At 43.7% G+C, this 21,607-nt stretch overlaps 1 protein-coding gene across 3 annotated transcripts; it reads left to right on the forward strand.

Moving 5' to 3' along the window:
- The first annotated feature begins 122 nt into the window (after positions 1–122).
- Ubr7 (ubiquitin protein ligase E3 component n-recognin 7) lies at positions 123–19,971 on the forward strand. Of its 3 annotated transcripts, none has more exons than XM_006240475.5 (12): positions 150–299; positions 3,702–3,835; positions 4,235–4,295; positions 5,182–5,277; positions 8,216–8,269; positions 8,683–8,788; positions 9,401–9,460; positions 10,477–10,685; positions 11,284–11,433; positions 12,102–12,264; positions 13,771–13,832; positions 17,934–19,971. In XM_006240475.5, the coding sequence occupies exons 1-12, from the start codon at positions 150–152 to the stop codon at positions 18,024–18,026; spliced, it is 1,338 nt and encodes a 445-aa protein (XP_006240537.1). In that variant the 3' UTR covers positions 18,027–19,971. The 3 variants fall into 3 exon arrangements, with proteins under 3 accessions (NP_001007706.1, XP_006240537.1, XP_006240538.1); XM_006240476.5 differs by having other exon boundaries at positions 9,404–9,460; NM_001007705.1 differs by lacking the exon at positions 9,401–9,460 and having other exon boundaries at positions 123–299.
- Positions 19,972–21,607: the final 1,636 nt, after the last annotated feature.

The following is a 21,607-nucleotide window of genomic DNA, read 5'->3' on the forward strand; positions in this document are numbered from 1 at the left end:
TTTCCCGGAATTGCCCCGCCTATTTTCTTCCTTCTCCTTCCTTGGGATTGGTTGGCTGGTGCTCGGGCCCCTCCTTCTCGCGACGCCCCTGGCGGCCACTTTTCCCGCCGCCTCCAGGGCCACGCAGCGGAGCCCGGTGACAGTTGAGGATGGCCGGAGCCGAGAGTCCCACCGGGTGCCAGGCGGAGCTGGAGCCCGTGGTGTCGCTGGTGGACGTGCTCGAGGAAGACGAGGAGCTGGAGAATGAGGCGTGCGCCGTCTTGGGCGGCAGCGACTCCGAGAAGTGCTCCTACTCGCAGGTGCGCGTGGCCCGGCTGCTCCCGCCGACCTGCCTGTTTCCCGCTGGCCGCAGCCCGGCCGGCTCCGGGGCGGCCCTTTACTTTGTGCTTCCACAGCCGGGGCCCAGCTGCCCTTTGATCCTCAGCTTGTCACCACCAGGGCTGTCCTTCTGTCCTGCTGGCCATACACTGTAGGCTTCGGTCCTGGAGCAGCAGCTCTGTCCTCCAGTTGTCGCCTCTTGGTGGCCTGCTTTCCACGAGATTATTCTTGTGACCTCTTAAATCCAGATATTCTTCGCCCCACTTCTACCCCTAAAGAATGTTAATTAAGGGACTAGATGGGGAAACGTAAAGAAAAATTGGGCCGAATTCGAAAGTCTTCCGGTGAGGGTGGGCTTCTGGACACTACTGTAGTCTAGTTTAACTGCTAGCTGCGCCTCCCCCCCCTTCCGGTTAAATGAAGTTCCGTGTATAAGTGCTGTATGACACCCCCTCTCCCTCGGGAGTAGATCGAAGCCAGAACATCAGGTGGCCCTGGAAAACCAAGAGAGGAGAAAAGGATCTTCTTGGGGTTTCTGAACAAGAGTTTGAGGGGCTGGGATGTAGCGTTTACTGACGCTTACTATACATTTAAGTACTAAAGTGGAAAAGGGTGTGTAGGAAGGAAACTTAACAAGGATGAGAATTGGTGGAAGGAAACAGGCTAACTATGCCCATGGTTGGAGAGGAAGACTGGGGAAGGAGTGAAGGGGCTTGGAGTTAATTGTGTGGTGTGGACCGAAGTCATAATACTATTTTTCTTTGTTGACCAAGTTGGGTTTGCACTGCAAAATTGTTGGATTGTTGAATAAGTCTTGTATCCCAGAAACGGTCGCACAGTAGTCGCTGGCATTTAAATCGAAGGATCGCTGTTAGGTTTCAAACTTTGGACAAAGGGGCTGCTGTGCCTATTTAACATATCAAAGAGGATGGTGGCCTCCAGGTTCTCCCTGTCCTTCTGTCCCTTCCGGAGCCCTCCTGACTGGGGCTGGGCTACCCTTCCCTCCTCTTCCCTTCCCTAAATAATCCAACCGTTTTGTTTATCCAGCTCTCTTGGGTCTCTGGACTGTAGCACCTGGCTCCATATCCTTTCTCCCAGTCCTCTCTCTCTCCTTTCACAGGGCCCAGCTCAGGGTTGTTTAGACTCTGGACTCTCAGGTGTCCTAGCCCCGATGCTCTTCCTTTAATAATAAACTTTTTCTCTCCCACCACACCGAGGAACAGATATGTCCTTTCCTTCCTTTTTTATTTTTATTTTTTTCATTCAATGACCACTAAACCACATACACCACCCCTTCCTTGGAAGGAAAGAAAGGTCCTAAGGCTGTATGTGAGCTGTTTATTAATATACTTAGCTTTATAAAATATTCACTACAGTTGTTGGAGATAGGATCTTATATAGCCCAAATCTGCCTTGCATTCATTATTCTCTTCACCTCCCAAAGTATTACAAGTGTACACCACCATGCTTGGCTTAAAGTCTTGTTCTTTTGTGGATTTTGCTGTGTTTTTTGAGACAGAGTCACATTGTGTGGTTCAAACTAGAATGAAACTCACTATGTAGCCCAGGCTGGCCTCACAAAGATCCATCTCCCTCCCAAGTGCTAGGATTAAAGGTCTGGTCATAAGTTTCTGTATATCCTATAAGTATAGATATTAATAGTGATAATAATTATTTTCTTTTAGGTTTTTGAGACAGGGTTTCTCTGTGTAGCACTGGCTGTCCTGGAATTCACTCTGTAGCCTAGGATGGCCTTGAACTCTGAGGCCTTGCCTCTGCCTCTTGAATCCTGGCATTAAAATTGTGTGCCACCACTACCGCCCGACGGTACTTTTTTTGTTTTTAAGACTTATTTTTTAAGTATTTGTGTGGATATGTGCATGTGAGTGCAGGTACCCTTGAAAGTAGAGGAATCTGATCCCTCTGGAGCTGGAGTTACAGGGTTGTGAGCTGCCCAGTGTATGTACTGGGAACCCAGTGCTAGTTCTCTGAGAGAGCTGTATGTGCTTTTAACCTCTGGGCCATCGCTCTAACTTCAAGTGGATTTTTTTTTTTTTAAAGATTTATTTATTTATTATATATAAGTACACTGTAGCTGTCTTCAGATACACCAGAAGAGGGCATCGGATCTCTTTACAGATGGTTGTGAGCCACCATGTGGTTGCTGGGAATTGAACTCATGACCTCTGAAAGAGCAGTCGGGTGCTCTTAACCGCTGAGCCATCTCTCCAGCCCTCAAGTGGATTTTAAAAAGCGTATTTACTGCTGTGTGTGGGCATGTGTACCACAGCACATGGGCAGGCATACATCAGAGAACAACTTTGTGGAGTTAATTGTTTTCTCCACTGTTATATGGGTTCTGGAGATGGGACACAGGCTTCCAGGCTAAACACAACTAGTGACGTTACCCACGGAGCTACCTCACTGGCCCTGCAAATTCTTTAGTAAAATAGGAGCAAATTAAAGTAAAATAGACATTTGTGTAGTTGGACTGGCAAGGGTCAGTAAAGTACTTGCTGCACAAGCAGGAGGACCTGGGCTCTGTCCCTATAAGCACATAAAAGCCTGGCATGTTGGCGTGGGCTGATAATCCCCTTTCTGGAGAGGTGTGTATGGCCCCTTTACCAACGTTTCTAAGTTTTGCTGTTTTTCCTTCAACTTTTAATTTTTAAATATTTTAAATCTACTGGTAACTTGAAAGAATAGTTTGGTATCTATATAACTTGCAAATGTATTGCTTTTAAACACTTGTCTACTGAATGCACTACCCCTTTTTATACTTCATATCCTGACAGTAAGTAGTTGGCATCATTACATCTCCCCTCAAATTAAAACTATGAACTTTCCTCTTTGGTTGAATTATAAGCATTTTCTAAAGTAAAAAAGGTGTGCCGGGTTGGGGATTTAGCTCAGTGGTAGAGCGCTTGCCTAGGAAGCGCAAGGCCCTGGGTTCAGTCCCCAGCTCCGATAAAAAAAAAAAAAAAAAAAAAAAAGAAAAGAAAAAAGGTGTGCCAAGTGGTGGTGGTACACGAATTACCTAGCACTCAAGAGGCAGTGGCAGTCGATCTCTGAGTTCAAGGCCAGCATGGTCCTCACAGTGAGTTCCAGGGCAGCCAGGGATACACAGAGAAACCCTGTCTAGAAACACCCCCCCCCAAAAAAAAAAGTTTATTACTCTCTTAAACCTATGTAAACTCACCTTTATTTTCATGTGTTAAAATGATTAAACAGATTAAGTTTTTTTACAAATTTAAACTTCCTATTGCTATAAGAAAAAAATTACCTAAAAACAAGCATCAGTGTAGATCTGGGGCTTGGAATCGTGTTTTTGATCCTTTGTTAACTATGTTTTCTTTCTGTCTTGTTTTGGGCTGGGCTTTCAGGGCTCAGTGAAGAGACAAGCACTATATGCCTGTAGCACCTGCACGCCAGAGGGAGAAGAGCCAGCAGGCATTTGTCTGGCTTGCAGTTATGAGTGTCATGGAAGTCATAAACTATTTGAACTGTACACAAAAAGGTAATGCTTTCCTGAGTGTCTTCCAAGTGTTCACGTTCTTTTGCAACCTCAGTGGCTTTTAATCTTGCTTTTTATTCAGAGTAATTGTGTGTGGGTAAAATTTAATATGGGAGGGAATTTTTAATTATGGAGACTAGCACAAACTTCTCATCTTTTTATTATTTTATTTGTGTGTGAGAGTGATACAGATATTTGTACTTTTGATGAGTAGTGATGTTCAGAATTGTAATTTGTAATTGTCTCTTTTTTTGTTGGAAAACTCCAATAAGATATATGACCATCAAAAAGCCACCAATTGAATTCTAGAAATGAGTCAGAAAGGGAACTATGATTGGTACTGAAAGAGTGATTAAGTTTGAAAGAAAATGTAAATATATGTTCTTCCTTTTTTCTTAATAGAAATTTTCGTTGTGATTGTGGAAACAGCAAGTTTAAAAATTTGGAATGCAAATTATTTCCTGTAAGTAAGCACTGTGATTACAAATGTACTTGGGTTGAGGACATGTACTGTGCTTCTAGAGGACCTGGGTCCAATTCTCAGCACCCAGTACCCGGTTGTGTACAAGTGCCTGTAACTCCAGCTCCAAGGGAGTCTGACTCCTTTAGGCACTACACGCTGTGCTCAAGCGCACAGACCAAAAAGAAGTGAGCTGTGCTTGGCTTGCTCACCTGTTATCCCAGAATTGGTGGACTTCTGAGTTCAAGGTCACCGTGGATTGCATGGTGAATTCCAGGCCAGCTCGGGCTACGCCGAGAGACCCTGTCTCAAAAAAAATTTTAAAAAACTGTCCTGAAATCCCAGGCCAGTGTCAGTTCACATAAGCTGTCACACATATGATTATTTTTATGTTTTCTTTCTTTTTTTTTTTTTAAATTCTGTTTTCTTTTCTTTTTTTTTCGGAGCTGGGGACCGAACCCAGGGCCTTGCGCTTGCTAGGCAAGCTCTCTACCACTGAGCTAAATCCCCAACCCCTGAGCTAAATCCCCAACCCTTATGTTTTCTTATATGAGTGCATTAAATAAATTTCTCCCAGTTGCTGCAAAGAAGATAGAGAAAATAAGGTGATTTTTTTTTTTGTCTCTGTAGCTTAAAAACAATTATTTGTCTAATAGTGACCTTTTTGTTGTTATTTGAAAGTTAATGACTGGCTTGTAGGAAGATTCTTAATGCAGCAATTTCCTAAATGTATAAACTTCATGGTGCATGGCCTAAATGTAGACATATATATATACATATACATATATGTATGTGTATATATACATATACATACATGTATATGTATGTATATGTATATATACATACATATATATGTATATATATATTTTTGACATTTATTCTCTTTCAGGACAAATCAAAGGTAAATTCTTGCAATAAGTACAATGACAACTTTTTTGGCTTATACTGCATTTGTAAGAGACCTTATCCTGATCCTGAAGATGAGGTAAGAGAATCAGAAGTTTAAAAAAAAATACCTCAAAATGAACCGGGGTTTTACTGTTGCTGTCTGTTTTAGTTTTTGTTTATTTTTATATATCATAGAAATAAGATATTGGGACTGGAGAGATGGCTCAGTGGTTAAGAGCACTGACTGCTCTTCCAGAGGTCCTGAGTTCAATTCCCAGCAACCACATGGGGGCTCACAACCATCTGCAATGGGATCCCATGCCCTCTTCTGGTGTCTGAAGACAGCTACAGTGTACTCACATACATAAAAATAAATAAATCTTAACCAAAAGAAAAAAGAAAAGAAATAAAATATTGGAGAGGACTTTATTTTCCCACCCTCAGATATTTTCTAAGAAATCATAGGTGCTTTCCTCTGTGAAAGAAAATAAATATGCAAACAGGCTTCTTTCAAAATTTCCGTAACGGGGGCTGAGATGGCTCAGTGGTTAAGAGCACTGACTGCTCTTCCAGAGGTCCTGAGTTCAATTCCCAGCAACCACATGGTGACTCACAACCATCTGTAATGGGATCTGATGCCCTTTTCGGATGTGTCTGAAGAGAGTGACAGTGTACTCATATAAATAAAACAAATAAATCTTAGAAAAGAAAAGAAGGGAGGTTTATTTAAAAAAACATTTCAGTAACAAGTGGAAGCAAAGTCCCAGAGTTGTTCTGTGCAGTCGCTTCTTCAGCTTTTTTTGGTCAACTTCTGTAGTAAACAGAATGCAACCCAGCTGGATGTGGTCGCTCATGCCTTAGTCTTAGCACTCAGGAGATACAGGCTGGTATTCATTCACAAGTTCAAGGTCAGCCTGACCCACATAATGAGTTTCAAGCCAGTCTAGGCAACGTAAGGAGATCCTGTCTCTACAAGGTAGGAGGAGAAAACAAATGCAAGTCTGCCTTGTAGCTTCCTTAAGTCAGTTAACTGCTCTAGAGAATGGTTCTGTCTAGATGTCACTATACAGGCTTCAGTGCACGTCCACAGGCATCTACCTCTGTAGAGCACTCTAGGTGCTCTATAAAAGCATAGCTGTGGGCGTCTAAGAATCTTCTGTTTGTGTTTACAATTGTGATCATGACTACCAAAGAGTTCAGCAGTAGTTATTTTGATAATATTTTTCCCTCCCTCCCTCCCTCCCTCCCTCCCTCCCTCCCTCCCTCCCTCCCTCCCTCCCTTCCTTCCTTCCTTTCTATGGTGAAAGAAATGTATGTATTTAGACTTAGGCAGTGTAATTGGTTTCGATTGCCAATCAGTTGCTAACTTTGTTGGCAGCATCCAGAGCATCATACCAAGGAGTCACCCGGACACAGCCCACTTGTGCCTTCTCTCCCTCAGGCCTTATCAGGATATTGCCTTTGGCTAGCCACATCAGTGTCATGGCCTATTTAATCTGGTGCCTGTTGGCCTTGACATCACAGTGAACACAAGTGTGTTGTTGTCTTTCATCTTCTTGTGGCTGCCTCAGTGGTCGGGGAATTTGATGATGGCATAGTGGTCAAGCTTGTTTCTCTTGACTTGATGGTATTTGGATCTTGGGCTGTAGGAAGGAGGGTGGCACACAGATCTTCTTTTTGTAGCAGTGGATGCCTTTTAGCACAGCCAGCTTGGCTTTCAAGGCCTTCACTTTGGCTTTGGGGTGGGAGGCAGACACTTTGATTTCAGTGCTATCTTGGCAAGAAAGGGAGACAGTTTTAGTGTGTAGCCCTGTCTTGTCTTAAACTCAGCCTTGAGTGCAGGGGTCACATGGTATTTTTTCCTTAACACTCTTAACCACATGTATTATGGATCCTTTAATACCTCACCTTTCGGATAAAGGGCGTAAGATTGTGACTTGTTAGTGCCTTTAGAATAGTTTTACTTTATGTATATGAGTTTTTTAAAAAAGATTTATTCATTTATTATAAGTACACTGTAGCTGTCTTCAGACACACCAGAAAAGGCCATCAGATCTCATTACAGTTGGTTGTGAGCCAACATGTGGTTGCTGGGATTTGAACTCGGGATCTCTGGAAGAGCATTCAGTGCTCTTAACCGCTGAGCCATCTTTCCAGCCCGTATATGAGTGTTTTATCTGTGGGCATGTAGGTATACCAAGTGGGTGCCTGGTGCACATGGAGGTCAGCAGGGCTTCGGATCCCCTAGAACTAGAGTTGTTGGCCGCTCTATGGGTGCTGTTCACTGGTCTCGGTTCTCTGCTAGAGTAGCAAGTGTTCTTAACCACTGAGTCATCTCCCTAGCTGTGAATGAGAGTCCACAGTGTTCTGAGATTTGGAGGGATCTATAATGATCTCTGTGGCTTTCCATATCCTTAGCCAGTGCTCTGTTTGCATATTTACTGATCTGAAAGAGTACTTTGGCATAGAGAGGAGTTAACTTCCACCTTTCTGGTTCTTTAATCATCTGAGACTATAATTATTGAAACAAAATGTATACAAGGGGAAATTTGAAGTGTCTTTAACAAATAATATCCTTTAGAACTGGTTATTTTTAAGAATGGGATAAAATATTTCTCATGGTACTTTTGAAACAGAAGACTCCCTTCCTCCAGAAAAGTAATAAATTAAGAGACAGAATACAAAACAAAATGAAACTTTATTGTCTATCTGTCTGTCTGTCTCTTAAGAAAACACCACAGTAAAGGGACAGGAAAACAATAATATGTTAACTAGAGCTGGTATGAGAACCTAAGATAATGAGAAAATCACCTCCACACTCTACTCTTGGTGAGGGATTTTCCTAGTGTTGGCTAGCAAGGAACTTCGATAATCACTTGCGAACTCCTTCATGTAGAACAGACTCATGAGTGTTCTCAAGTGGATGGGTTTCTCATAGAGCTGCTGGACAATTACCTAATTTTTAATTTTACTGTGGGCCAGATTTATGTCCATACTCTAGAATTAAAAGCAATCATTAACAATTTTTTTGTCAGGTTCCAGATGAGATGATACAGTGTGTGGTCTGTGAAGACTGGTTCCATGGCAGGGTAAGCAAGACTCTGACCCTTTAAGATGAGTCCCACGGAGCATAATGGTGCATGCCTGCCATTGTAGTACTTAGTGGGTGAGGGAGAAAGATCAGAAGTTCAAGGCTACCCTCAGCTACTTGAAACCCTGTCTGTCTCAAATAAATGGTGCTGGGAAATTGCTCACTGGATCTGAGCCCACCTTTAATTCTAGAACTTGGGAGGCAGAGACTGGCCAGTTTGGTTTACATAGCAATTTCCAAGTCTGCCAGTGCCTACCGAGTGAGACCCTGTCTCAAAATATTTTTCTGTTTTATTTTATATTCCTTTTGATGAGGATGTGACCAGTGTAGTTTTGCTCTATCTGTTTATAAAATAAGCACATTCTAGAGGACTTGGCGATCACAAAAAGCATCTGGGTTTCTATTCCACAGCATCTTGGTGCCATTCCCCCTGAGAGTGGGGATTTCCAGGAGATGGTGTGCCAGTCTTGTATGAGGCGCTGTTCTTTTTTGTGGGCTTATGCTGCCCAGTTGGCAGGTAAGTGTTTCTGTGAGGTTGATGTGACACAAATTTGTATTCATGAATTGTGTGTATTTAATCCAGAATTTCTAGTAGCTATTTTAAACTGGACTTTAGAGAGATCTAGAAACATCCAGCTATGTCCCTCTTCCACCCGGTGCTTTTAGACTGGTTGGGAGCCTACCAGGAAGAAATGTGAACTTGAATACCATGATGCAGAGTAGTGGTGTGACAGAGTTGGAGAAAGTGCAGGAGGTAGTATTTGGATGGGATTTTGAAGGATAAATAGAACTAAAGTGTATATTAAATATATGACATGTCTTGAAGGGATTGGCATCATAATTCTTAGTGTTATGACAATGCCGTAAACTTGTCAAAAATGGATACATATTGCTCACAGTTCTTAAAGCTGACATTAAAGGTCAAGGTGACTGATGTGAAGGCCATTCTTCATACATGGGCTTTCTGTGTGTTCTCAAGCCATGGGGAAAACATACAGTCTCCTCTAGGAATGTTAATTGCAGTTGTGATGGAAGGCCCTGTGACCTAATCACCTTCTAAAAGCCATACCTTGTAATACTGGAGGACCTTTAACATTCAGATTTGTGATGTGTGTGTATTCACCCATAGCAGATGGGGGAACAGCATGTAATGAGGTAACACCAAGAAACGGAGTAAAAACACAGCATGGTAGGTAGCTCTGTTTACTGATTGCACTTACACGGGGCATATGTCCTGCTGTCCATCTTGATTTCCCGTGCTCACCTTAGGGACTTCCATATAAGCTGCAAGCGGTAGGGCTGTGCCTAAGATCTCCCACACTGGCAGCCTCAGGGTGGCTAGGTCACAGCTCTTCTTTTCTTTCCCCCCCCAGATACTGCTCACTTTTTACAGACACTTGAGCTGTATGTATTTCCCACAGGATTTCCTTTGTTCTTTTGACTGGTTGGTTGTTCTGTTGTGTCTGTAGTCCTAAGGATCAAACCCAGACCCTTACATGTGCTAGGTAGGAGCTTGCTACTAAGTCTCCCCCAGCACTGTCTGGCTGTTTTTTTTCTTTCTTTTTTATATGTTGAGTACACTCTAGCTGTCTTCAGACACACCAGAAGAGGGCATCAGATCCCACTGTAGATGGTTGTGAGTCATCATGTGGTTGCTGGGAATTGAACTCAGGACCTCTGGAAGAGCAGTCAGTGCTCTTAACCACTGAGCCATCTCTCTAGCTCCTGAGCTGTTTTTTCAAGGTAGGGTTTCTGTGTCATAGAGGCTGGCCTCAAGCTCCTGGGTCCTCATCCTTGTGTGTCTGGGTTTTCTTTGTCCTTCCCTTCCTGTCAGGAGCTTTGCCCTTGATTACAGCACCATTACCCACCATAGTTCCTTTGCCATATTCTTTCTGATTCCCTCCTTTCAAGTAAAACCTCATGTTTTTCCAAATTGTCTTTTTCCTGTTTTTAGTTAAATCCCTTCCCACTGCCTTGTTTAGGTAGCCCTTGTTTTACCAGCTGTAGTATGTTCTGTATACACGGTGCTGGTGTAGTGCTGCATGCTTTTCAGGGAACCATTTATTTGGCTAGGCAGGCGTACTGGTAAGAGTTACAAAGATTCTGGTTGCCTTGTTTCCTACTCTGAGATATTTGAATAGTGTGACTTCTTGATCGGCGAGTCCTATGGACAGCTTTGTTGTGTGTGTGTCATTGAACCCACAGTCACCAGATTACCTGCTGAAGATGATGGGCTGCTGCTGAATGCTGTTGGGATGGGAGATCAAGATGTTATCAAGCCTGCAAATGGAGCTCACCAAGATAAGACCCTGAAAGAGAATGTTCCAGAACAGGGAAGGGATGCTGACAAGGAGGTGAAAGCTGAGCGGAATGACGAGCCCTGCACCAGCTCCAGCTCTGAGGCTCACCTCCAGGTCGCTCTTGAACTTCCAGCCACACCCGAAGCCAATCTGAGGGCTACACGATAGCATAGCCAGGACAGTGCTGGGCCTGAAGTCTGATCCCAGACCCACAAGAAGGTGCTGGGTATGGGCCTAAGTTGGCAAAGTGCTTGACTTTAGTTCTCTTGCGCAGTTTGCATCGGAATCCCAGTACTGGGATGTTGGAGATGAGAGGATTCCTGGAGTTTGCTGACAGACATTCTAGCCAATCAGTGAGCTTTAGGTTCAGTGAGAGACCCTATTCAAAACATAGAGAAATTGATTGAAGAAGACCCTTGATGTCAGTGTCCTTCCTACAAACACACACACACACACACACACACACACACACACACACACACACACACACACACGCACGCACGCACGCCAGAGCTGGGAACATCCACAAACATAATAACATTATTTCTTTAAACTTAAAAATACAAAAACTCGGGGTTGGGGAGTTAGCTCAGTGGTAGAGCACTTGCCTAGCAAGTGCAAGGCCCTGGGTTCGGTCCCCAGCTCCGAAAAAAAAAAAAGAAAAAGAAAAAAAAAATACAAAAACTCACTTCAAAACTTAATTTTATTTCAGACAGTATTTAAGAATGAAAATATCAAAACCGAGCCTCAGTCTGGCTGCAGACTTCAGGAACTCCAAGCCAAACAGTTTCTAAAGAAAGATGCTGCCACCTATTGGCCCTTGAACTGGCGCAGCCGACTGTGCACCTGCCAAGACTGTATGGTGAGTGTCCAGTCTGGCTCTACTTGATGCTCACAGATTAGACACTGCAAGACTTGTTCATGGATCAATACACGAGTTCAGGGGACACTGATTTCCTATGGGCCAAATTTATGACATCATACTTGAAGACCCAGTTCTTGTAGGAAATAGGAATTATGTGGTACTTCCTGTCAAGTTTTAGTAGAAAACAGTTCTGGGGCTCACCTGGTAAGAGCACGTCTCTCGAAGAGGACCTGGTTCAGTTGTAGCATTCTCATGGTGGGTCACAAGTATCTGTACTCCAGGTCCAGAGGATCATAGCTTCTGGCTCTGTGGGCACCTACCTTCATGTGGTGCACTGACACATGTCCAGGCAAAATACCCATGCATATAAAAATAATTTTAAAAACCAGTTCTTTTCTTTGTATCATAGAATTGCTTAGAAGCCTAAGAGCTTGGAAGTTAGTAAACTAGTAGATTTTAAATTCAGACTACATAGACCAAATATCATGTGGAAGTTGGAAGATTCTGAAAAAATTCTGGGCCAAAAGTATACATTTAACAGGCAACTTTGAAGCTCACAATTTTCTAGGTGTGAATTTTAAAAATTTAGAGTTATTATTTATTCTCCTCAATTTGGCTTTCTGAAAATGACATTGTAAATGAGGGAACTGGAATTTTTTTTTAAGAAAATGTATGGAGACCTAGACGTCCTGTTCCTGACAGATGAATGTGACACAGTTCTGGCTTACGAGAACAAAGGCAAGAGTGACCAGGCAACTGACAGAAGGGACCCTTTAATGGACACCCTCAGCAGCATGAACAGAGTCCAGCAAGTGGAGCTCATCTGTGGTAAATACTGTTCATAAGGTTTGCTTCATTATGCAGGAAAACGTATGATCATCTGTTTCTGACTAACAAAAATTAGAATTACATAGTAGACCTTACCTTAGCTGCTGTTTGATCTTTAATAATGCTGAATAGTTTAGTTGTTATTACCAATGGATCATTAACATTTCATGCTAGACTAATGTTTAAGGAACTACAGTTTTTGCCAGGTAGCAGTGGTACACACCTTTAATCCCAGAACTTGGGAGGCAGAGGCAGGGGGATTTTTGTTAAGTTTGAGGACAATTTGGTTTACATAGTAAGCTTCAAGACAGTGTAGAAACTGTCAAAAAGATAGGCAGGCAGGTAGAAAGGAAGGAGGGAGGGAGGGAAGGAAAAGAAAGAAGCTACAGCACAAACTTTTTTTTTTTTTTTTTTCCTCTTTTTTGGAGCTGGGGACCAAACCCAAGGCCTTGCGCTTGCTAGGCAAGCGCTCTACCGTACAGCACAAAGTTTTAACTAAGAGTAGACATCTGAACACAGAATAATGGTGAGAGTGTTTGACCCTTTTAGAAGAGTTTCCACTGAACACCGTATCATCCTTAGGGAAGTGGTGGTTTTGAGAGTCCTATGGTGCTTGATGCTTTACAGGAAATCATGAAACCCCAGCATGCTCTGGTGATTAGGGTTTCAGTTATAGCCACTTTGCACTTGGATTCTACAACCTTTGTGTCCCCTTTATAGCATTGATCATTTCCCTTACTTGTAATCAATTGTTTTTTTTCCCCTTCATTAGATTAAAAACTTAGTTTTTCTTAGTTGATATACAAGTAATAGACTTCATTGTGATGTTTTCATATGAATATACCACTCTTTTGGGTCAGTTCTGGAAGCATTCTCTCTCTCTCTCTCTCTCTCTCTCTCTCTCTCTCTCTCTCTCTCTCTCTCTCTCAGAACCTGACTTTTTCAGTGATAGGGGCTGTGTTTAAGAGATTGATCAGCTGTGATAATACCTCAGATGTGCAAAACTTGAGTGAGCACATGAGTTTAAAGCTGTCTGATGAGGTTGGAGGAGACAGTGGTGTACTCCTTTAGTCCTAGCACTGGGGAGGCAGAGGCAAGCTGTTCTCTGTAAGTTTGAAGCCAGCCTGATCACTACTCACTACAGAATGAGTTCTCGGCCAGCCAGGATTACACAGAGAAACCCTGTCTTAAAAATAGCAAAGCAGCAACAACAGTAGCTGTCTGATGAGTCCAAGGTTAGTTGAGGGGCTTGACTTACTGAGAAATTAGGAGCCCTTTGCAGAAGGCTCAGCTAGTGTTTATAAAAGGAGGACATTTCTGGGAGGTGTTTGTAACCAGATACCAAAATGAGGGAAGCCAGACTTGAGAGGAGTGGGGAACAAGATTCTCTGGATTTTAAGTAAGAAAACATTGGTATAAACTGTTACAAACTTGCCTAGCAATGGTAAAGTTTTTAAAAGTATATGGCCTATGTGAATTTGAGGTATTTTTGTGCTTTTGATTTAGAATACAATGACTTGAAGACTGAACTTAAGGATTATCTGAAGAGGTTTGCTGATGAAGGCACGGTATGTTGAGTTCAAGAACCTTCCTCATAGCCTTTTTAGCTTAAATGAATTGTTCATTTTCTTTAAGGTTAAAAAGTTGATAGGGGAAAAAAAGATTAAAATAATACCAGACATTGTGGCACATGAGCCCAGCACTTGAGAAGCAGAGGCAGGTGAGTCTATGAGTGTGAGGCCAGCCTGGTCTACAGAGTGAGCTCCAGGACAGCCAGGGCTTCACTGGGAAACCGTGTCTTGAAAAACCAAACCAAGCAAACAAAAGAAAGCACAACCTAAATGAGTACTTGAGTTCCTGTTCACTGCCTATCTCAGCTTCCGAGGGCTGGGGTCACAAGGATGGACCCCTGCCTGGCTGAGGAGCTGCAAGTTTAATGCAAAAACTACGTACTAGGTGTTGGCAGGCCAAGGAGGGTCAGTCAGGGAGAGCAAAATATCAAGGGCAGGATAGTTACACAGGTCTGACTGTAGTAGAGGACTACTGGAAGGAATCTGCTGATTCAGATCCTGGGAAGGGGAATGGGAAGACGACTCAGCAGAAACAGTTAAAGTTGGATTCTGAGAAACCCAGAGTTGGAAGGAGACTCACCATCATGTGCTAAAATGGTCTCCTGTGTAGTAAGTCTGTACTTTTTGTTGTTGTTGTTTTAAAGATTTTTTTGTTGTTTTATGTATATGAGTGTTGTCTCTATGTATGAATATGTACCACATGCATGCCTTATCCCCAAGGAGGCCAGATGGAGTTGGATGCCCTGGATCTAGAAGTACAGGCTGTTGTGAGCCATCAAGCGGGTGCTGAGAACCACGAGCACGCAGGTCCTCTGCGAGAGCAGCCACTGAGTCATCTCTTTAGCACCAGTAGTTTGCACTGTAAGATAGCGTGACTGCAAGATGTTTAATGCTTTACAATTCTGGGGCTGGAGAGATGGCTCAGCGGTTGAGAGCACTGACTGCTCTTCCAGAGGTCCTGAGTTCAATTCCCAGCAACCACATGGTGGCTCACAACCATCTGTCATGAGATCTGATGCCCTCTTCTGGTGTCTGAAGACAGCTACAGTGTACTTATATGTAATGAGTAAGTAAATCTTTAAACATAGAATTCTGGGTAAGTTCCCAGTCTTCACTGCCCGAGTGTGTGGCAGAGCTCACCTTCATCTCCGTGGCCTGAGGCTGCTGTTTTGGACGCAGGCAGCTGGGTGAGGCCCTCGGGTGCACTGCTGCTGCCTTCTTGGAAGCAGTCCTGCCAGTCTACTTGGGCTCTGCCTTGGTCCTCATGGATGAGGGAGGCCATGTCTCTGGGATTCCAGATAGGGGCTAACATGCTGTTTCTGTAAAAGGAGTTGTAAAGTCAGTACTAAAAGGCTCTTGTCCCAAATGGTACTGGTTTTGTTGAGACAGAGTCTCACTCTTTAGTGATGGCTAGCCTGGTACTCTTTTGATAGACCAGGCTGGCCCTAAACTCAGAGAACCACTTGTCTCAGCCTCAGTGCTGGGATTAAAGGTGTGTGTGTGTGTCATCATGCTCAGCTCTGCCTTCTTGTGCTCCAGCCCTGCTTGTCCACATCTGGTGGGTTACAGCTGTGCTTCCTTCCTTTGCTGCAAAGTCTCTACGTGATCTTCTCGCTAGAACTGAATGTGTCATGGGAGCAGTGCGGCTTTTGCCTCATGTGTAACCTCTGCACTCTTCAGACCCTTAGGGTGCTGAGAGAGCCAAGCTCTCCATCTGATTCTGCTGTACTTTGGTCGTAGTGCTCTTTGTTGATTTTATGATGTAGCATGGCGATGGCTGAGCAGGTAAAAGCCCCTGCTGTGTAATGCTCGTGGACCTGAGTCCGAGTTCCAAGATGCGAGGAAAAGGCTTGGTATACTCGCACGCATCTGTAACCCTGTTCTGTGGAGGCAGAAACAGGAAGACTGCAAGAGCTTCTCAGCTTCCAGCTAGCGCAGCTTCAGTGGAGATCCTGCCTCAAAGGAATACAGTGCAGAGTGATTGTTGCAGGAGACCTGATGTTCTCCTGGGGCTTCTTTCTGTATGTATATACACCCAGGAACACATACCTGAGAATGCACCCTACTTCCTTTCTCTTTCAAAATCATATTAGAAAAAAAATCTCTTTTTCAGTTTACAATTTGAGAGAAAATTTTGCACTTAATGTGATAATTTAAAATAACTGAAAATGTAATTTTAAAAATTATTTGGGGCAGGCCAATGCTGGTGGCACATGACTTTAATCCTAGCACTTGAGAGGCATAGGCAGGTGGATCTCTGTGGGTTTCAGGACAGTTGGGGCTACATAGTGAGACCCTGTGTCCAAAGGAGGGGGCAGTATTTGGGGGGGGGCTATAGATATGGCTTAGCAGTTAGGAGGGCTCCTCTTCCACAGGACCCAAGTTTGCTTCTCAGCATCCACAGGGCAGCTCATAACTGTCTGTAACTCCAATTCCAACACTTTCTACTGGCTTCTGTGGGCATTGAATACATTTGATGCACAGACATGCAGGCAAAGCGCCCATACACATAAAACAGTATACACATATTTTAATTATTTGTGTGGCCAGTGAGATTGTTCAATGGATAAGGACATCTGCCATTAGGTTTGGTGATCTAATGGGGCCCACACAGTGGGAGGAGAGGACTCCTGAGAGTTGTTCTCTGACCTTCGTACATGCGCTTCCCCTAGTAAATAGGTGAGCGTGACTGAAGACAGCTAGAACTCGGAATTTGACTCTGGTGTGTGCCAGCTTTGTCTCCTACTGTGCACAGCACCTGGGAAATAATGGCGTTTTCTCTCATGGCTTACTGTTAATGTTTGTAACTCAAGGTCAGGACAGATCCTTTTGCTCACGTGCATTCAAGTGCATCTTCTTCTGTTCCCTTCCTCTTCCTCCTTTCCCCATCCTTCCTTCCTACCAATAAACACATGTGTTTGTATTTAAAAAGATAGGAAGAAACCTGTCTTGTGATGGCCGCAGTAGACAGAAGGGATAGGTTTTTCTCAGCTTAACCTCATTTTAACCCATGTTTCCCTTAGTCTCAGTATTAGACACCTTTGCATATGAAGCTTTAAATCCTCTGTTATGACTTAAAAGCAGTGCATCCATAATTCGACTTGGTCTTGAGGGGTTTTCTTTATTTTCTCCCCAACCATCTTTTTTAGACTCAAGGTACATTAAAAAGACATTTTTTTTTCTTTAAGGAAAGATATTCTTCCCCATCAGTATAGAAGAAAGCACAAATCCAAGCTGAGTGTGGTGGTACAACACCTGATTCCCAGCACTTGGGAGGCAGAGGCAATGGCTCTATTTGTGTTCCAGGCCAGCCAGGGCTACAGAGTACTTTGTTCTGTTGTGCTGTGAAGACCAGAAGGAGCACTGTGCTGCTGAGCATGTGCAGTGACCTTAGGTCTCTTGGATCTGATGGGTCAGCTGATTCTTACTAACCGTGTACCATGTGCATGCATCGTAGACTGTAGCTCACCTGATCTTTAAGAGGCTCTGTTAGATGGATGCTGCTTTTATTAGTTTTCATGGGCAGATGCTGACTTAGGTGATGTAAACTGAGGCTTGAGCCATTCTTCTCTGCTGCCTGGCTGTGTGACTGAGTAGTCAGCTTCTGTGGGCCTTGGGCAGCATTTCTGTAAAAGGGGGCTGTTAACTATATGCTGAGACACAGAGGCCTCCGTCAAATGTAGTTTGCCTTAGGATTTGTCCCACTGCTGTGAAAGGAAAACATTGCCACTGAGTCAAAACTGCTTTGAGTTGTAAATCTGCAACTCTTGTCAGTGACAGTCTCAGTTTCAGATCACCACAGTTTCAGAGGGCAGTGAACCTATCCACATTTAATCCTGTGGTGAGTGGAGGTGTGCCTGCAATTCTTTTTTGTTTTATTTTTGTTGTTTTTGAAACTTTCACATTAGGTAGCCCAGGCTGGCCTTGAACTTGTGGCTGTCTACCTACACTGGATCATAGACTGTGCCCCCAGGGTAGCCTTCCTACCTCAGGAATTAACCAGTGGGGTCCTCTTGCTTGTGAGTGCTCTGCCGACCTTGACCTCTAGTTGCTATTGTAGAATGTAGTTCCCTTTCAAATTTTGCTTTTCACCAACAGGTTGTTAAGAGAGAAGACATTCAGCAGTTCTTTGAAGAGTTTCAATCAAAAAAGAGAAGGCGAGTGGACGGGCTGCAGTATTACTGCAGCTAGAGTGGAGGGCTATGCTTCCTCAGTCAGCTTCACGGAAATGCCACTGTTCCGGAATAAAGAGACCTGTGTCACACTTGGTTCCCTTTCCATCCTCCCGTGGCCTCAGGCCCCCTTCTCCTTAACAGTAGCTGCAGTGTTTACGCTGGCCTCTCAACAAGCATCCTCTATGACTCAGCTCATTCCACCGACTGCAGCTTTCCTGTCCAGGATACCCAGGAGTTTGCTTATGTTTTAAGAAGTTTGATTTGATCTTGAGAAAGCAAATTAGCTTCTTTTTTAACAGTGTGTTCCATGACTTCCAAATGTGTGTCCATAGAGCTATTGCTTCTGGGTCCTCTGTGTCTTGCAGGTTCTCTTCCTGTCAGCCTGAACCTCTGTGGGAACAACCCTCTCTGCCCCCATGATCACGGTGCCTTGGGTCAAAGCTTCCTCAAGCCTGCTCTGCCAGTGCTCTCAGTGCTTTCTGAGATTTGATCATGGCTTGAAGTGATGGGAACTTTCCTCTGTACCAAACAACCTTCAGAGTGGCCAGGACTGATCTGATTGGAGGTTGACTGGCAGGATTGAGGAAGGGAGCCTTTGTTCTGAGTTTCGCTGATTAGTTTAAAGTGAAATTTCATTACCATTCTAATGGTCCTCAAACCCCAGTGTTAGTACTGTAATGCTCCTCGGGCTTCCGGGAAACCACTCATGTGAGAGCCCCTCTGCTGCTGCCTAGAAATGACTAGATCCTACCCTTGACAAGTGGGTGCTTTACAGAGTCCTCTGGTTTCTTACATTATCAGGGATATGCATACGCATATATTAAAAATGGACCTATTTTGATACTGTTCTGTTAGGAAAATGTTATTGGAACCCTAGTAAGTTATTTTTTCCCTTGAATCTGTGCTAAAGGCAAAGAAGTATACTGAGTGACCTTAGTGGTGGTAAGTGGGGCAGAGGCAGCCCTGCAAGAGAGATGGAGGACTCCAGCCAAAGCCCTCAGTTATATACACATTGAGTCTTTGTATGCAAACAGTGTGCCCAGCCACTCCCCTTCTTGCTGGTCTGAAGGTCTTCCTGGATTGTATAAAACCCTGTGTTTGAGGGAAGTCTTTCAGATGGTATGAAGTCTTTTTAAAGTTCCCTCAGTCTATGTGGAAACATCTTTTGATCCACAAAGACCTAACTTGTACCCTCAAGAGGAACAAGGTCTTCCCTAGCACACTGAGATACATTAAAGACATTTTAGGCCACGCGTTGGTGTGTGAGCAGCAGTTGTATGCATGAATACTCTTCAATTCCTGGACAAGATGAAGTAGTCTACAAATAAGGCCTCAGGAAATGGCATGGCTCCTGTACTGTGTAAAGCCTGCAGCCTTCTAGTGACAGATCCTGTGAAGACTGCTACGTGGAGCTGGAAGGTTCTTCAGGCTGCAGGCAAAGCCTGTGTGCACTGAGCTGGCCTCCTGGATAGGGCTCAGTTAAAAACCTCCGGTGCCTACAGCCTAGGGATCCTCCAAGTCTGAGGTTGTTTTGAATTTGAGAGTTGCACTTTTCATGTTACCAGCATGTTGTCCTCAAAATTTGTATCTTCCCAGATATCAGATTTAACTACCAAAAAGTTGTCTGCCCTTTATAGGTCAGCACCAAGGTGTAGCAGTAGTGTCAGTGAGCAGCAAAAATGCAAACCGCCATTGTTGAAGGGCTTGCCTAAGAAAGGTTCCCCACTTAACCAGAAAACCTCTTTTTGTACCTGTTCACAACTAGTTTTCTTACTATTCTCATAGAGATGGTTTGGGTCAACATGTGGCAGTTGATATTAATGCATGTTTTATGCAGAAGAAAATGTGATACCAGTTGCTTTTAAGGAATTCTGGCATTGTATGTACATTTTTGTAGAAATTATTACTCAACATACTTCAATCAGGTTTCTGTAAAATCCAAATTAAATCAATTCAAAATAGTTGTTTTCTGATTGTTCTTGATCCTGTCTGTTTTTAACTCGTTCTGGTCTTACCCCAAGTCTGCGAGGCCTCTGTCTGCTGGTGATGTGTCTGCCTACAGCTTTCTGACCCTAAGTTCCCAGTTCAGGATTGGAGGCAGTTCATTTTGTGCCCGCTACACTATAAAATGGGTCCTGGCACTGGGGGAATGGCTCAGTGGGGTTAAGAGAGTTTGCTGCTCAATTGTGACCTGAGTTCAAATCCCAGGACCTACCCCAAAATGAGTATGGTTGTACTCAAATGTTGGTAGCCCCAGTCACTGTTGAGTGGTGGACATGAGGGTTATAGGGCTACCAGCCTAGGTCCAAGTTCAGTAATGGATGCTGTCAGAGAGATGGGGGAGATACTGTCCACAGTCAGGTGAATGAAGTGTTCTCTCTCATTCTTGAGCTATTCCTATAGTTGAAACCCTGATGGGCATTCTTGGAGCCTGGAAAGGTGCCCTCGGATGTAGCCAGGAATTACTACCAATCTGGATAGGATGGCTAAAAGGGACCCAAGCCTTAGAAATTAACAAGTTTTTTTTTTTTTTTTTTTTTTTTTTTTTTTTTTTTTTTGAAGATTGTGAGTACACTGTCACTTTCTTAAGACACACCAGAAGAGGGCATCAGATCCTGTTACAGACTGTTATGAGCCACCATGTGGTTGCTGGGAATTGAACGCAAGACCTTTGGAAGAGCAGTCAATGCTGTTTACCGCTTAGCTATCTCTCCAGCCCTTACCAAGTGTTTTAAATCACTTGGTTCTGTATTTGTAGTAGGGGATGGCAGTCTGGAAACCATGTGCTAGTGATGTGCCAGGCATCCTGACCAAGGAACAGCAGCAGACGGACATATTGTACCTGTCAAACGGCCTTGCAAATTCCTAGGTTTCTGGTCAAACATGAATGCTATAGTCAGTTACTGCAGAGACATGTTAAGTGTTCTGAGTGCTGAGAATGTCAGCCCTAATGAAGATGTCTATTGTGCGCCTTCTAAGGGTTAGGCAAAGAAAGGGGTAGAAGGAATGAGCATGGAGGATGGGGTGGAGTGATGTGGAATGCTATCTTCTGTGACTCTTGAAACAAAAAACAATAGATGAAAATGTTTTGAGAAATGAAGTAGTATTTAGTCTTTTTCCTTTAATTTGAAGAGGTTAATATAGGTCATGTGAAAATTTAGCCATGGCTGGTGGTTGAGTAGGTGAAGATGTTTATTGTGGAGCCCGACACCCTGAGTTTGAGTCTCAGGTGGAAGGAGAAAACTGACTCCTTTAAGTTGTTCTCATCTCCACAAGCTCTATGTGACCTTGTGCTCCTCAAAGTAGCAAGCGAGAGCAAGGGTTAATGGGTTTAGCTTGGTAATGGAGCACGTGCATAACATACAATTCCCAACTCTGAGCCCCATTTAAAAGAAAACAATATAAAATGGTACAATAAAGACTTAGCAAGCAAGGGAGAGAGGCACACACCTTTAATCCTAACGCTCAGGAGGCAGAAGCACATCTCTGAGGCCAGTTGTTGTCTCTATAGTTTTAGGCCAGCCAGGGCTACCAAGAAAGACCCTTAAGAGAGGCAGAGAGGGGCTGGGGATTTAGCTCAGTGGTAGAGCGCTTAGC

The sequence above is a fragment of the Rattus norvegicus genome, chromosome 6 (genome assembly GCF_036323735.1).
Source record: "Rattus norvegicus strain BN/NHsdMcwi chromosome 6, GRCr8, whole genome shotgun sequence".
In the NCBI taxonomy this organism is placed as follows: Eukaryota; Metazoa; Chordata; class Mammalia; order Rodentia; family Muridae; genus Rattus; species Rattus norvegicus.

Coding starts and splice junctions, on each gene's coding strand:
- Ubr7 (XM_006240475.5), top strand. CDS start 150: ATGGCCGGAGCCGAGAGTCCCACCGGGTGCCAGGCGGAGCTGGAGCCC. Junction 8,270..8,682: donor AAGACTGGTTCCATGGCAGG/GTAAGCAAGACT, acceptor TCTATTCCACAG/CATCTTGGTGCCATTCCCCC. Junction 11,434..12,101: donor GCACCTGCCAAGACTGTATG/GTGAGTGTCCAG, acceptor TTTTTTTTTAAG/AAAATGTATGGAGACCTAGA.